The sequence below is a fragment of the Crocodylus porosus genome, unplaced genomic scaffold (assembly GCF_001723895.1).
Source record: "Crocodylus porosus isolate Cpor-Errol unplaced genomic scaffold, CroPor_comp1, whole genome shotgun sequence".
In the NCBI taxonomy this organism is placed as follows: domain Eukaryota; kingdom Metazoa; phylum Chordata; order Crocodylia; family Crocodylidae; genus Crocodylus; species Crocodylus porosus.
In genome coordinates this window covers 196,783,578-196,797,435 of record NW_017728906.1, presented here as the reverse complement: position 1 = coordinate 196,797,435, position 13,858 = coordinate 196,783,578, and the positions used below count along the sequence as shown (strand labels likewise).

General features: G+C 45.4%; 1 protein-coding gene across 2 annotated transcripts in view; it reads right to left on the bottom strand.

Moving 5' to 3' along the window:
• Positions 1 to 4,383: 4,383 nt before the first annotated feature.
• The window catches only part of KCTD21 (potassium channel tetramerization domain containing 21), a 15,896-nt gene continuing 6,421 nt past the window's right edge, over positions 4,384 to 13,858 (bottom strand). The window contains exons 2-3 of one of the 2 annotated variants that reach the window (XM_019530425.1): positions 10,837 to 11,529; positions 4,384 to 8,659 (exon numbers count right to left, since the gene is read on the bottom strand). In XM_019530425.1, coding sequence (XP_019385970.1) covers positions 8,618 to 8,659; positions 10,837 to 11,499 — 705 coding nt within the window. In that variant the 5' untranslated portion in view covers positions 11,500 to 11,529 and the 3' untranslated portion in view covers positions 4,384 to 8,617. Of the gene's footprint in view, positions 11,530 to 13,858 lie in introns of both variants that reach the window. The other variant, XM_019530424.1, reaches the window with a different exon arrangement.

Sequence of the window (13,858 nt, the reverse complement as noted above, 5' to 3'; positions counted from 1 at the left end):
CGTTGCCCCACTTCTCCCCCCCCGGGAGTGTTGTTTGCGCATGCGCCAGCTGGATGTGCTGCTGTGACCCGACCACGTGGTCGGTCACCAGTCATGCTGGGGTTTTCACTGTGAAGACAGATGTTAGAGGAGGTGAGGGAAGAGATTTGATGTTAATGTGGAGAAGTGTTATGTAAAGTGATGTAAACTGTTTTCTTTTTAATGGGAGGGGAGGTTTTGGTTTTAATTTAAAAAAAAAAATCACTGCTAATCAGTTTGGCTCATCCATGCCCTGCAGAACACTGGGACTAGGGAAGGGCGAGTGGTGGAGCTCAAAAGACAGCTGGATCTCCCTCCAGATTAGCACTCAGCTTGGCAGAACTGGCATTAAAGGCACTGGTTGCAGGCAGGAGGGTCACTGGGTTGCTTTTCCCGTGGCCTGTTGACTGATCTTAATGGTTGGGTCCCAATCCCACCCACGCAGCTCAGCTCACAAGTGCTGGTTCACTGAATAGGCAGGGAGCACACTGCAAGATGCAGTCTTAATTATTTGCACTTCCAAGGCACCCCTGTTGCATCCAGCCTGTCTAGGCTATACAGTTGCTGTGCCTGTTAAGCCTCACCTCTTAGTGGCTACAATCCTCTCGCAGCTCATCAACTACATCACAAAGTATTTGGGCTGCATGTGGCAGAGGAAGAAGGGTGTGGAAGTATCCTCTTCCAGACTCCCACTTTTAGATTTTTGGGGTTTTATCCTTCTCTTTTCTCTCCTTTCTTTGTCTCAGTCTTCTCACCTGTCTGTCAATCTGGTTGCCACAGGTTATGGTGTATGTGATCTGAGTCAGGTAAGTGGGTTTAGACCTATCCTCTATTGTTTTGAGCTCTGGCCTCCTGACCTGGGGGCAGAGGCTTGAGTTCAGGTCAAGGTGTGATGCTTTTCAAATTCGTTGGTCAGCATCAAACAACACCTGCTCCTGACCGGATCTAGAAGGTGAAGTCAGGAGGGCTATTTAAGGGAGAGGTTCTCCAGGAAGGAGGGGAGACATGTTGGGACTTTTACACAGCAACTTGGATCTCTGCAGCTCTCTCTCTTTTGGGAGGCTGAAGTGAGTAAATGACCAGAAACCTAACTAGAAAGGTAGCTTACAGTAATTTAAAAGTGTATTAAATGGCTGTCAGGCTGATTCTGTTTGCTCAGGGTTATTCTTTTGATACTTCTCTGACTTGTACCTCTCCCAAAGCCTTCCCTCTCTACCCATTAAAGCTATCCGTTGACAAGCCTTGTGGTACATGCTTGAGACGGATTGAGCATGTCTTTTTGCTCCCTTTGCTCGGCTGACTAAGGGAGGCTACTTTCTATGTTTCAGGCTTATAGAAACACATAGGCCTTGCAGACCTGGGGATATCCCGGGCAGCACAGGGCCCAGACAGAGACCTGAGTCCAGGTGGTGGTGGCGGTTACCCCAGGCTTATGGGTGTGCTCCAAGAAGGGGGTTGGCCGGTCATACGTGCCACAGGGGAGATGCTTGGAGCTTGGTAGTTGGTCAGGTGCAGTGAGGTGGGTGGTTCAGCACAGGAGTGTCCCTTATTGGCGTACCACAAAGGCAATACTCTTCCCTCAATGAGCACCGAACCAAAGCCCCAGAAGGTCTTTTGCTGTTGATTTGGGAGTGAAATGTGTGGCCAGAACTGCTTGTACAGTCTATAGTGACCTCTGGGGTAATTCCCAAGTTGTAATTTCATAGTTGGTAAGGTCGGAAGGGACCTGAGCAGATCATCAAGTCTGACCCCTGCCATGGCAGGAAAGAGTACTGGGATCAAACGACCCTGGCAAGGTGTTCATCCAGCCTCCTCTTAAACACGCCCAGGGTAGGAGCCTGCACCACTTCTCTTGGAAGTTGGTTCCAGACCCTAGCCGCCCTGACCGTGAAGTAGCGCCTCCTGATATCCAGCCTAAATTTACCCTCTGCCAGCTTGTGACTGTTATTCCTAGTCACTCCTGGTGGTGCTCGGGGGAACAGGGACTCCCCCAATGCCTGCTGATCCCCCCTGACTAGTTTGTAATAGGCCACTAGATCCCACCCCCTCAGCCTTCTCTTGTGGCTCCTGCCCCCTGATCATGCGAGTGGCCTCCTCTGGACCCTCTCCATGTTGTCCACATCCCTCCTGAAGTGCAGTGCCCAGAAGTGGATGCAGTACTCCAACTGCAGCCTGACCAGTGCCGCATAGAGGGGGAAGATCACCTCTTTGGACCTGCTCGAGATGCATCTGGATGCATGACAAGGTGTGGTTGGCCTTCCTGACTGCATCCCCACACTGCCGGCCCATGTTCATCCTGGCATCAGTGATGACTCCAAGATCCTTTTCTGCCTGTGCCCTGACGAGAAGGGAGTTCCCAGCCTGTAGGTATGGTGCTGGTTGTTCCTCCCCAGGTGCAGCACCTTGCACTTGTCAGTGTTGAATGCCATCCTACTTTCATCTGCCCACCCCTGTAACCTGTCTAGGTCCAATTGTAGCCTATTCCTTCCTTCTAACGTGGCTGCATCCCCCCATATCTTAGTGTCACCAGCAGATTTGAACGGTGCTTTTTACCCACTCATGCAAGTCACTGATGAAGATGTTGAACAGTGCGGGCCTGAAGGCCGAACCCTGGGGAACCCTACTGCCCGCATCCCTCCAGGTTGAAAATGACTCGTCCACCACCACTCTGGGTGCGACCCTCCCGCCAGTTGGCGACCCATTTGACTGTGTAGGTGTTGACACCATGGTCCCCAGTTTCTTGATGAGAACGGTGTGAGAGACAGTGTCGAAGGTCTTCCGAAAGTCCAGAAAGGCTATGTCCACTGCTACCCCTGCATCTAAGGATTTTGTGTCCTGGTCATAGAAGGCCGCCAGGTTGGTCTGACAGGACCTGCCCCTAATGAACCCGTGTTGGTTGCCCCTAAGCATAATCTCCCCTGCTGGCCCTTTGTGGACATGCAACAGAATAATTCTCTCAAAAAGCTTGCCCAGGATCGAGGTAAGACTAACTGGGCTATAGTTTCCCAGGTCCTCCTTCCTCCCCTTTTTGAAGATGGGAACCACATTGGCCCTCTTTCAGTCCTCTGGCACCACGAGTGCTCATACAGTCATGCCAGGGGTCCCACAATGACCTCAGCTAATTCCCTCAGCACCCTGGGATGGAGATCGTCTGGACCAGCTGATTTGAATACATCTAAGTCCCTCCAGAAGTTCCCTGACTAGTTCCTCGCTAACCCTTGGCCTAGGTGCACCTTCCCTGGGGCCTGAAGGGGGCACAGGGTGGGGGAGGTGGCTGTTCTGGTCCCTGCTCAGGAAAATGGAGGCAAAGAAATCATTAAATAGGTTAGCTTTGTCATCTGGTGTGATGGCCAAATTTCCTAGCGTGTCTTGCAGGGGCCCCACGTTACCTGGAACCTTCTTTTTGCCCCCTATGTATTTAAAAAAGGACCTTTTGTTGTCCTTGATCTGGGAAGCTAGTCCCAGTCCCATCTCTGCTTTGGCCTCCCTGACCACCCGCCTGCATCCCCAAGCAACCACAGTATAGTCCTCCCTGGTGATGGCCCCACCCTGCCATTGGGTGTGCGCCTCCCTTTTAGCTAAGTCAAAGCAGGGCACTACAGAGAAGAGCTGGATGCAGCTGCACTGGCTTTGTGGTTTCCTCTCATCCTGAAGAAACTGCTCTGGAATATGCTGCACCAGTTCAGCTCCAGCTGGACCTGATTTCCAATAAGGGCCACTAAGGGCCAAGGGCTGCCATGTGTAGCTGTGAAGTATTTGTAGAGGTATTGCAGATTCAAGATCATTACCTGAGGAACTGCTGATGCTTATGCCAAGACTTGCTTAGGTGGGTGATACTTTGCGTGCTGCCTTGTGAGCAACTTTGCAGCAAGGACCTTGTCTTATTACATGTTTTGGAAACAGCCTGTGGGTGCTGCATTAATACAATTCATAATTATAACTGCTTTTTTCCCTGTAAGGCAACAGCTCCCCATTAACATCATGCGGCTCCTTGTTCAAACTCTGGAACTATGAAGAGGCTTAAGTTGAACAGCTGTAACGTTGCATCTTTATAGAAGTCTCCACTAAAGAACTAAGCTGTTCAAATAATAATTGGTCTAAACTTAAATGAACCAATGCAGCGAACGTGGCCTGGTTATTGTTTAAGGTGGCTGGTAGTTCACCCTCAGGCACAATGCTCTGAATGGGTACGCATGCTGTTCTTGGTAGGGATCTGCAGTTCCTGGTGTAGCTCTCGGCAATAGTGAATTCCGGATGTCAGTGCTGCGATCATGTATTTTATAAAGTTCTAGAGAGAAACAAGCTACCATTGCAGAAAACAACATTGCATTCTGTTCAGCAAACAAACCGATGGCCAGCACAGTGTTTAGTGCATCAGTCATCATATATTATTACCTTGTTTTTAAAGCACACTTTAATTGCGTTGTTTGGAAGAGATACAGTAGAAGACAAAATGGTAGGAAACCAAAAGTAAGTCCTACAAGACTTGTGTAAAGGGTAGAGGAAACTTAAGACAGTGTTTTATCAAGTCAAACATACAGTTATCACGGCAAATGCAGAACCAAATTGTGACCAAATAGAAAATCCTACAGTCAGCAGTAAGAAAATAAGGAGGGAATATTTTCCATCCGTGGCTCTTGGTTTTCTCCAGAATATACAGGGAGGTGGGCCACTCACTCCTCATACTCTCCACATTAGAGGCCTTCTCTGTAAGGTATAGTCTGCATGTTTATGCTCATATGCACTCTTGGTATGGTAGGTAGAGTCCTGTCTAGAATAATTCAGAGGACTTTGGCTGGAAAGGGCTACATATGAACACTGCTTTTGCACTGTAGGCGTTTGGCCATTTTTGTGGGTGGCTCTGCATTTGGCCTGCTGTATTAGGAGAGTTGCATGTTTTAAAACGAACAAGTAGCATTTTCTACACTTAAGTCTAATGGAATCTGTAAAAGCAACAGTCACTTTCATAGCTTCTCCTTTGTCTGGGAAGCATCAGTGCATGAAAAGATCCCGGGTTTAGTTTACAAAGCATTGTTAGTAGCAGAGTCCTTACAGCATAGGCCAAAGGTAAAACCTTTCACCCTCTTTAAACCTAATACATGGCCATCTTTCTGGTAGCATGAGAATAAATCTGATTAACCACAGGTGCTTATTGCTGTTGAACTCAAACAAGCAGCAGTTCCTGTTCACTTATCAAGGCAGAGGAGTACAAGCAGCTGGCACTCTGCGTATATTTGATACACATTCATGTGCAAATCTGGCATTGCTCTCTGGCTACTGTCAAATTACCAGCACAAGTCATAATGTCATGAAATTACCATCACAAATCAGGTGTCAGACCCCTCATCCATAGCAGAATCTTCCTCAACTTTATCAGTTCTCCTAGCATTGTCTCTAAGCTACTTCTGCACACATCCAGGCCGATTATCCCTCTTCCTCCTTAAGACAAGTCCTCACATTCGTACTTCACCTCTAACTTGATACCACGCCTGCTCATTTCACTACTATCTGCTACAGGCAGTAGCAACCCCCACTCTTACCTTCTGCTAACACCCATGAATCCCCCCCAGTTATACAAATTAAATTCCCTCAGCAACTCTTCATGTATCATTTCCATTCCCGGAGATTTTCAAGGGCAGGTTGGACAGGCACTGGGCTGGGACTGTTTGGTCAGGGACAAACCTTCCTTGAGCAGAGGGCTGGACCAGATGACCTCTTGAGGTCCCTTCTGACCCTACTTTCCCATGATCTCCCATTTCATTTAATCATCTCAGAACTGCATCTACCTGTCAGTTTAATGATCCCAGTGGCATATGCAGAACTTGAAGAGTGGTCTTTTCTAGGCTGTAATAAGCTGCTGTATAATAACCTTTTGCATGCAGAAGATCCCTCTGGACTGAATGTACACCCGTTTAGCGACAGCACTGTCATTAGATCACACCCTATTTACTGTCTAGTCTGACTCTGGTGCTTTTCTGTCCTAACAGTCTCCCTTTGTGGGGTCTCTCGACACTTTACTGTGATAAGTAAGTATGACTTATCCCCACACTGCAGATGGAGGAAGCCTGTGATGCACAGATTATATCTGCGTGTAACTTGCCTCACTTTAGAGTAGCCACCTCAGGCATGGTGTGCTGTTTCAGATGGGCCACTTCCTAAACCAGAAGCAAGCTAGCTATGTCTGCCTAGTGCACAGTTTGAGCTAACAAGCGTGGCAACAAGCTGACACTGTCCCTCGGCAATGCTAATTAGCTTGCTCAAAGTACTCCATGCGTGTGACTATGCTGCTGGTTCAGGAGCAGCCTGCTTGCAACCAACCAGCGAGCATGAGGACATTGCTCTGGAGCATGGTATTAGCACCCGGACCTATTCACGGTGAGTCAGCAGGGGATTCAAGAACAGAACTGAGGCATGTGATTCTCTAAGCCAGGGCTGTGGCAAGCTCTTCCATCACGAGTGAATAGTGTTTTACATCCACTTTGCATATAGGCCAGGGAAATTAGGTTCACAGCAATGAGGGGTCAGGCTCAGGTTTTCTGGATGAATTTCACTGTTTCAGTGAAGGATCCGGTATTCACGAATGATGTAAATTAGTAAAAAGCAAAGTGGATACAGTTCTGATATATAGTTGCTTTATATTGTTATAACCTATTCCCCTAAATAAGAGAACAGGAGTTACAGTTACAAGTTATATCAGTGTAAATGGCAGATACAAGCTTTCTGGTATTAACTGTACCAGGATAATCAAAGAGGGATATGTATGAACAAGGCCTTTCTTTACTAGACCAATACTGGTCTCATCTCATTTCCATCCTAAGTTTCTAGCCTTACCAGCTCATTTTGATCCTCTTTAAGTGCAGCTTTGACAAGAAAGCGATTTTCCCCATAGACAACTCTCACCGCTAGATCCTACCATTTAAAGAGGTTAATACTTAGAATTCCTAAATCCATGGGTTTTGCAAGCACTAATTAATTAAGCTTTGTAACTCACTGAGGAGGTTGAGGAGGCCCCTAACATTTCCCTTTCTGCTTTATAGGGGAAATCATAATGGCAGAGGGGCTGTGTGACTTGTCCAAGGCCACAGAGAAAAATTGCATCAAAGATCAGACTCCAGTCTTCCACTCTTTGAAGAGCTGGCTACAGGTTAATGCTTTTTCATCAGCCTTATCATCAGGGATCCTGGTTTTCTTTGATTTAAAAAAATCCCCAATTTTCAGTTAAAAAAAAAAAAAAAAAAGTAAACCCAAATCCACATTTTTCCGTAATTAAAATGAACCACTAATATATATCAAATATATATGTAGTGTAATTTACTAGTGCAAGCAATACTTGAACCACTAATATATATATCGAAAATATATTAGTGACGTTTCACTTAAATCACAGAAAAATGTGGATTTGGGGGTAATTTTTTTAAAACCAAAAATTGGGGATTGTTTTAAATTGGGAAAACCAGGATCCCTGCTTATCACAGGCCTATCCCTCTCCTCTTAGAGGAGGTGGAGTTCTCTTTTACAGCTATTCATTCTCTTTGCTGCTTATTTCGAGAAACACTGCAAAGGAAGCTCCTTTTCACTGTCTACGTAGTCTCTAAATGGATGGAGGAATATTAACAGCTGTAGTGTCATTAGTACCATTTATACCATCTGAATGATGCAAAGGCACCTGCTTGTCATCTAATGCTCTGCAGTGCTGACCTGTGATGGAGGTTGAGGTGTACAGCTACCACCTTTTCCAGCTCCCGTGGCTGGTGTTCATCTATACAGCAGTGTTCCTGGTGCCTGCCTTCTCACTGCTACACATTTAAATAGGCTTATTTAAATGTTGACAATGTTGATTTCTTTTGATGAAACAGAATTGAGGACATGTCAGGCCAGACTTCACCAGAGCTAGCTTGGAATCTGGTAACCTTGTCCGCTTATTTGTTTTAAGGCACATGATGTGACATTATCCAAATAATCTAACACGCATTAATGTCCAGCTTATATACAAACTAATCCTATGAACTAGATTCACACAAAAACTGCCTTGCTTCCTCACTGGCATGTACCAACCACCCTTTGAAGTGGAACGTGGCTGCTGTTTAACTGTACATAGATAGCAATACTCTACTACAGTTTAGTATCAGGAGTGAAAAACACTTCCCAATCCAGCTGAAACTGCAAGATAACTTTTAAATTGGAAGGACTCAATTACTGGAGTTTGGACTCAGGCCAAAACATGCAGATTAAAATCCTCTTAATGTTGTGAAAGCTGCCAAGTGATTTTTAATGGCTGGGTCAGGGCCTCTGTTTTACATCCGTGCAAAAGACAGAACCTCTAGCAGCATGGTGCCAGCTGTATCGTACTGGGGTGTTGGTTCACTGCTGATTCAAAACAGGCTGTAATACATATGAAGTCACAAGCAGCACTTGCTGCAACATCTGGTTGTTAGCAGTGACACAGGAGACCTTGCCTGGTTTGTAATCTCTACAGTAAATGCAGAGAAGACAGCAAGAGTTTTATGGATCTCTGTGGTTTTAATAACAGCAACCAGACACAGCTCCTCCACAACGTTCTGCTGGGGACTTCAATGTTTCAGTACTACATCATGCTCTTTTAGGACTGGGATGAGACTTGGCTTGACAGGAAAGCACAGGCCTGTTTTAAAAAAAAAAACATTTGGAGGAAATGAGTACCAAGCATGAAACCTGGTTATGGGGTGCCCGCTGGACCAGAGCATCTTTTTTTCTCATGACAGACAATGGGAGATTTTCTAGAGTTTACTAGTACAAGCAATACTTGAGTTAAAACCTGATCTGAGAGCCCACTGCCAGACTTGCATGCTTGCAAGGGCAACAGATATGAGCTACCACCTTGGGGAACTACCAGCTGATTGCAAATTGCATGAAAAGTTATAGTGTGAACAAGGAGAACACAAAACACCAACAGACTCTCCCTATGCCTGAAGAAAGGTGTTTGTGCCCAAAAGCTTCCAAAGAACAATTTTTCCAGTCAGTTAGTTGATCTAATAAAAGAGATCACATTTGCCCAAACAACCTTGCCTGCCATAATGTGAACAAGGCCTTCAGCAACAGCATTTGGCTGTTTTCAGCCATAGCTCTTCACTGCCCTGCATCTTGTGCAGTCATTTACCTCGGAGCCAAGGAAGCCCAAAATGTTTGTGTTCTGGCTTGGTAGCATGTGGTCCAAAGTGCAGGACTGAGGGAGAATTGGGTCTTTATGGAAGAAAAGTAACTAGAAAAATTGAATGTAGATCCTTCTAGAAAGGACCAGATCTATTCCAAAAGGCAACCCATGTTTAGCACAACCCTTTTTAATATACTACATGTCTCCACCAAGCAAGTGGACCCAGACAGAACTGATGAGGCACAGGCAGTATTGCCAAATCTCAAGATTTTGGGTGTTGTTTTTAAAGTCTGTACTTTGAGAATGTGAAAAAAACTTAGCACTTTTATATGTATTTATATATAAATATAAAAGAGCTAAGTTTTCACATCCCCGAAGCACAGACTTTAATTTAAGAACAACGCCAAAAATCATGAGGGTTGGCAATACTGCACAGGTAGAAGTGGCTCAAGCATATTTAGAATGTTTTGGGGGCTGCCGTTCTCCATCTTCTTAATTCGTGCCGAAATAAAGTGTCTTCTCCACAGATGGCATGACAGGAGCGACTATATCTATTCACCTTTAATGCAGTTAAGACTTCTGCTATTCTGAATCCTTGCTGCTTTTCTCAAGCAAAGGGGTCACCGCCACAAATGGGCACTCATAGTGGGGTAAGGAAACTCTACTGTGTCTATCAAGCTCCACCCAGAACTGAGTGCACAAGTTGACTGGAAGAGGAGTCATTAACCTGGAAATAGGGTTGCTGTGAAAAGGCTGGAAGCAGCTGGTTTAAGAGTAGCTACAGCCACTTCAAACAAAACCCACATTCTCCTCAGTTCTTGGATCCCATTATTCCTCTTCCCATGGCATCCATTGTTACTTGTGATACAAATCTCTCACAGTTTCCCTGGCAGAAGAATAGGGCTGAACGTTCATGGCAGGGGAAAGAAAATTAGCCAGCCCTGCGGGGAAAAGAAGTCTTTGGTGTAAGCACAGCGGACCCGATTCTGCTCTTCATGCTTTGCGTGGCCACATACACCTGTGTAGGGGGTGTGTGGAGAGGGCAAGGGAGGGAGGACGAGATCAGAAATCTCTATCCTGCAAAGATGACACCACATGCAAGGCAGTGCAACATCAAGCCAGTGTTAGCCTGCAGCTCTATAGTGCCATTGCACCGGATGGTTTCAGAGTGGTTTGCAAACACTGAGTATTGAAGCCTCACAGCTTCCTTACAAGATAGGCTGAGTACTGTTATCCTTGTTTTCCGGTGGGAAAACTGAGGAAGAGAAAGATTGTGACCTGACCACAATTACACAGCGAGTTAGAGGAGGCAGAAACAGAAACAAGGACTTCTCAATACCCAGTCCTTGATTCAAGCCACCAGATGACATCCCTTTCATCCAAAACATGGACATTCTGAAAGGTCATGATGGTAAGTATATTAAAGGAAAAATCAACTCCCAGTTAGCGATTCTTAATCCAGATTAGCATAGTTTTATATTAGGCTGTGTCCTGAAGTGGTTCTTATAAGGAAACACTTCACCTGTGTTAAATTACCTCTGTGGTGTTAACATAATAATGGGCCCTTTCTACTTGTACCGAATTAATCGAATAATCTTATTATTCATGAAATCTGAGGCATGCGGGTGGGAGGAATCCACACAAAAGCCATCGCTCAGAGCTATTTTTAGCACCTCTTCAATAAATACCTGGAAACTATTAATTTGCTTATTAACCGGCACCACCCAAAGTCTCTTTAAGTTCTGTCTAGTGTATTCCTCTTCTGGAAGACCTTCTACAGTTGCCACCCAATCCAGGGTCAAGTGATTGGAGTCTTGCAGGTAGCTGGATATCGAAGAGAGATTGCCGTTGAAGCAGTAGTAAAGTTTGGAGCCAAGGAGCTTCAGGAACAGACACGACGTGCTAAAGATGTGGGCATTGAACACTTCCATGTTGGAGGATGACAGGCTGTAGATCTGGGGAGCTTCTCGCACGGTGAAATGAACCGTTTGTGTCCTCTGATCCAGGGTGATGTTGAGCATGGCATTCTTCTCAGCTTTGGACAGCTCCACCTCCTTCTCCTGCAAAGCCTCAATCAGCGGCTGGATCTGGTAAAAGTCTGCCTCCCGCCGAAGCAAGCCCATCTCCTGGAAGTCGTCTGGGAGGTCCAAGTGGGATGTTCTCAAGAAGTTCAGGATGTAACGGAAGACTTTGCCATCCCTGTCAATGAAGCAGTTGCCTTGACTATCCTTCTTGGTCGGCATCTTCCCACTAAACATGGCTCCCAGCATGGAGTCTGGAAAGCTAGTCAGTGTGGAAAGGGAAGTGGTATAGAGTTTTCCTCCAACATTGAGTGTTATTGGGTCAGACATGATGGAAGAGTTGCGGTGCTGGAAATAACCCTAGAAAAAAAAATCCAATACCACACATTTAGGTGTTCTAGTTTATCGCTTTGGGTGAAAAACTTTAATTTATCAAATAGACATACTGCAGTTATTATAATGAAAACCAGAAACAGAAGTAGAAACCATAACAGAAATCAGTCCTCAGTTGATGTAATTCAAAGCAGCAGTCAGCTGAGACACAACTTAGACCAGCTGAGAATCTGGCCCTTAGCCTGAATATCTTTTGCTCAGTCTCATGTTCTTTTTCTTAGCAGCATGCTGAGCTCAGCCCAGTCAATGGCTCCCCTACCCTGCTCTTCATGTCTTTCAAACACACTTAAAAGGAATCTTTTACAATCAGCAGAAAACCCACATAGACCATCAGCGTCTGCTTACGGGGCACAAAGTAGTTCTTGCTGCAGTAAGTGTGGTCGTTCCATAGATGGCTGCCAAATGGCTCCCTTCAGAATAAACTGAAGTGCAGGCATTTCAGTGACTAGTTACAGAGCAAACAGGGCCATCATGCCCCCATTACTGGATCGGCAGTCACATTCCCACAGGTAGGGAGGACATAATCGTGTTACAGTCTGTAATATCAATTCTCTGCTAACTATTAACAAACAGTAATGGTGCTTGGTGTGTCTTTCATCAAAGGACATCTGAGGTTCACCACATCCTAGAGAGAGACAGGCTATAGTATAATACTCATTTCACAGTGGAGAAAATTAAATATGAGAGAAGTTTTCAGATCCTGAGTGCCTAATGCAAGACACGGTGTACTTGATTTTGGCTATCCCCTAAGCACCCGCAACTTCAATTGGCAACACCAGATACGGAGCATTTCCAAAAAAGGTCCCAAGTATCCCAAATTTAGCACTCTCATCAACAGACACACTTAAAAGATTGACCTAAGCAACTGCTCCAAGGTCACAGAGAAAAATAGCGGAAGAGCCCAGTAGAGAAACCAGTTCTCTTTACCAGCTATTGCCGCAGCCAAAAATAATATTCCTCCCCATATTCCCATTCCTCTCATCTGTAGCAACCAAATGTAATCAAATGGCTTAAAGTGAGAGAGAATTGTGGGACCACTATTGCACTCTTGGACATGACAGCTGGCAGGGCATAACTGAGGTTATGGAAGGAAAGATTAGGTGCAACCAGGTACCCTGAAATGAAGCTGGAACCCCAGGAGAACTTTCCCAGAGGGGCTGATACAGACTGGTCAACGCAGCAATGCCTGAACTGCAAGTGCACACAAACTGGAAGATCAAAACATGATCAAATGGGGCTACTCTACTGACATGAATACATCTGAGTGCGGTGAAGTGCAGACCATAGAGAACCTGCTTGTTTTGCTGACTCCTTGGCGAGACCTGTAGGAAGAAGGACTTCACTGCAGCAACAGAAACGGCCATCGCTTGTGCAAGATTCTGGAAAAACATCTAGTTTATGATGGAGACACAAGAAGAAGAGTAGCCTGTAACATCGATGCCATTGCACAGCAACAGTTGTAGGGGATCAGATCTGCTTGTGTATATCCTAGATCTCTGGAGTGCCAGATTAGATGCCTATGCATATCTAGAGCTGAAGGACAACCTGCATATATTTTTTTGTTGAGTAATAAGGGCATTGGAATATCTCTCTCTCACTCGCACACACCCTACAAACCTAAGAGCACCTGAAGACATTCCTGTTATTAACCCTAAAAAGGCAAGTCCTGGGAAAAAACAGGTATGGGATAAAACTGTTTTTTTCGAACATTACCCCAGTCTCCTCTGAAGAGTCAGCACATTGCACTGCTCATAGAGACTGAGAAGATGAATAAAACAGATCAACACACAGAGCTGGCCTGGCCTGGTTCTGCCATTCAATCAACTGACATATGTTTTTCCCTAAGGGCTTATGATTGGGATGTAAAAAAACATGTTATGAATGAACATCAATGTCCATATGATCAGCCGCCACTGGATTTTGTTACTTGGACTGATCAACAAAGAGAGATTCCCTGTATCCCACCGCACAGAGAGAAGGGGCCCGTTTGTTGCATGTGATCAATATGTTTGTGGCTCTCTTATGCTCTTTGCTGGACCATGGAGTTCCTAAAGGGGAAAACATGATGAGTTTTGTTCAATTTATGGGCTACAACCTTTTACTTTGGCATGACTGTCCACAGTTATAATGTAAAGGGCCCCTGGATGGTTCAGTAATAGCTTTTATAGCCCTTTACCTCTCAGTCATTGCTTTCCATCCACCCCAGGTTTTAGCCTAAAACCTCTTTGGTATCTTTGGATAAGTTTCATAGTTTCATAGTTTGTAGGGTCGGAAGGGACCTGAGCAGATCATCTAG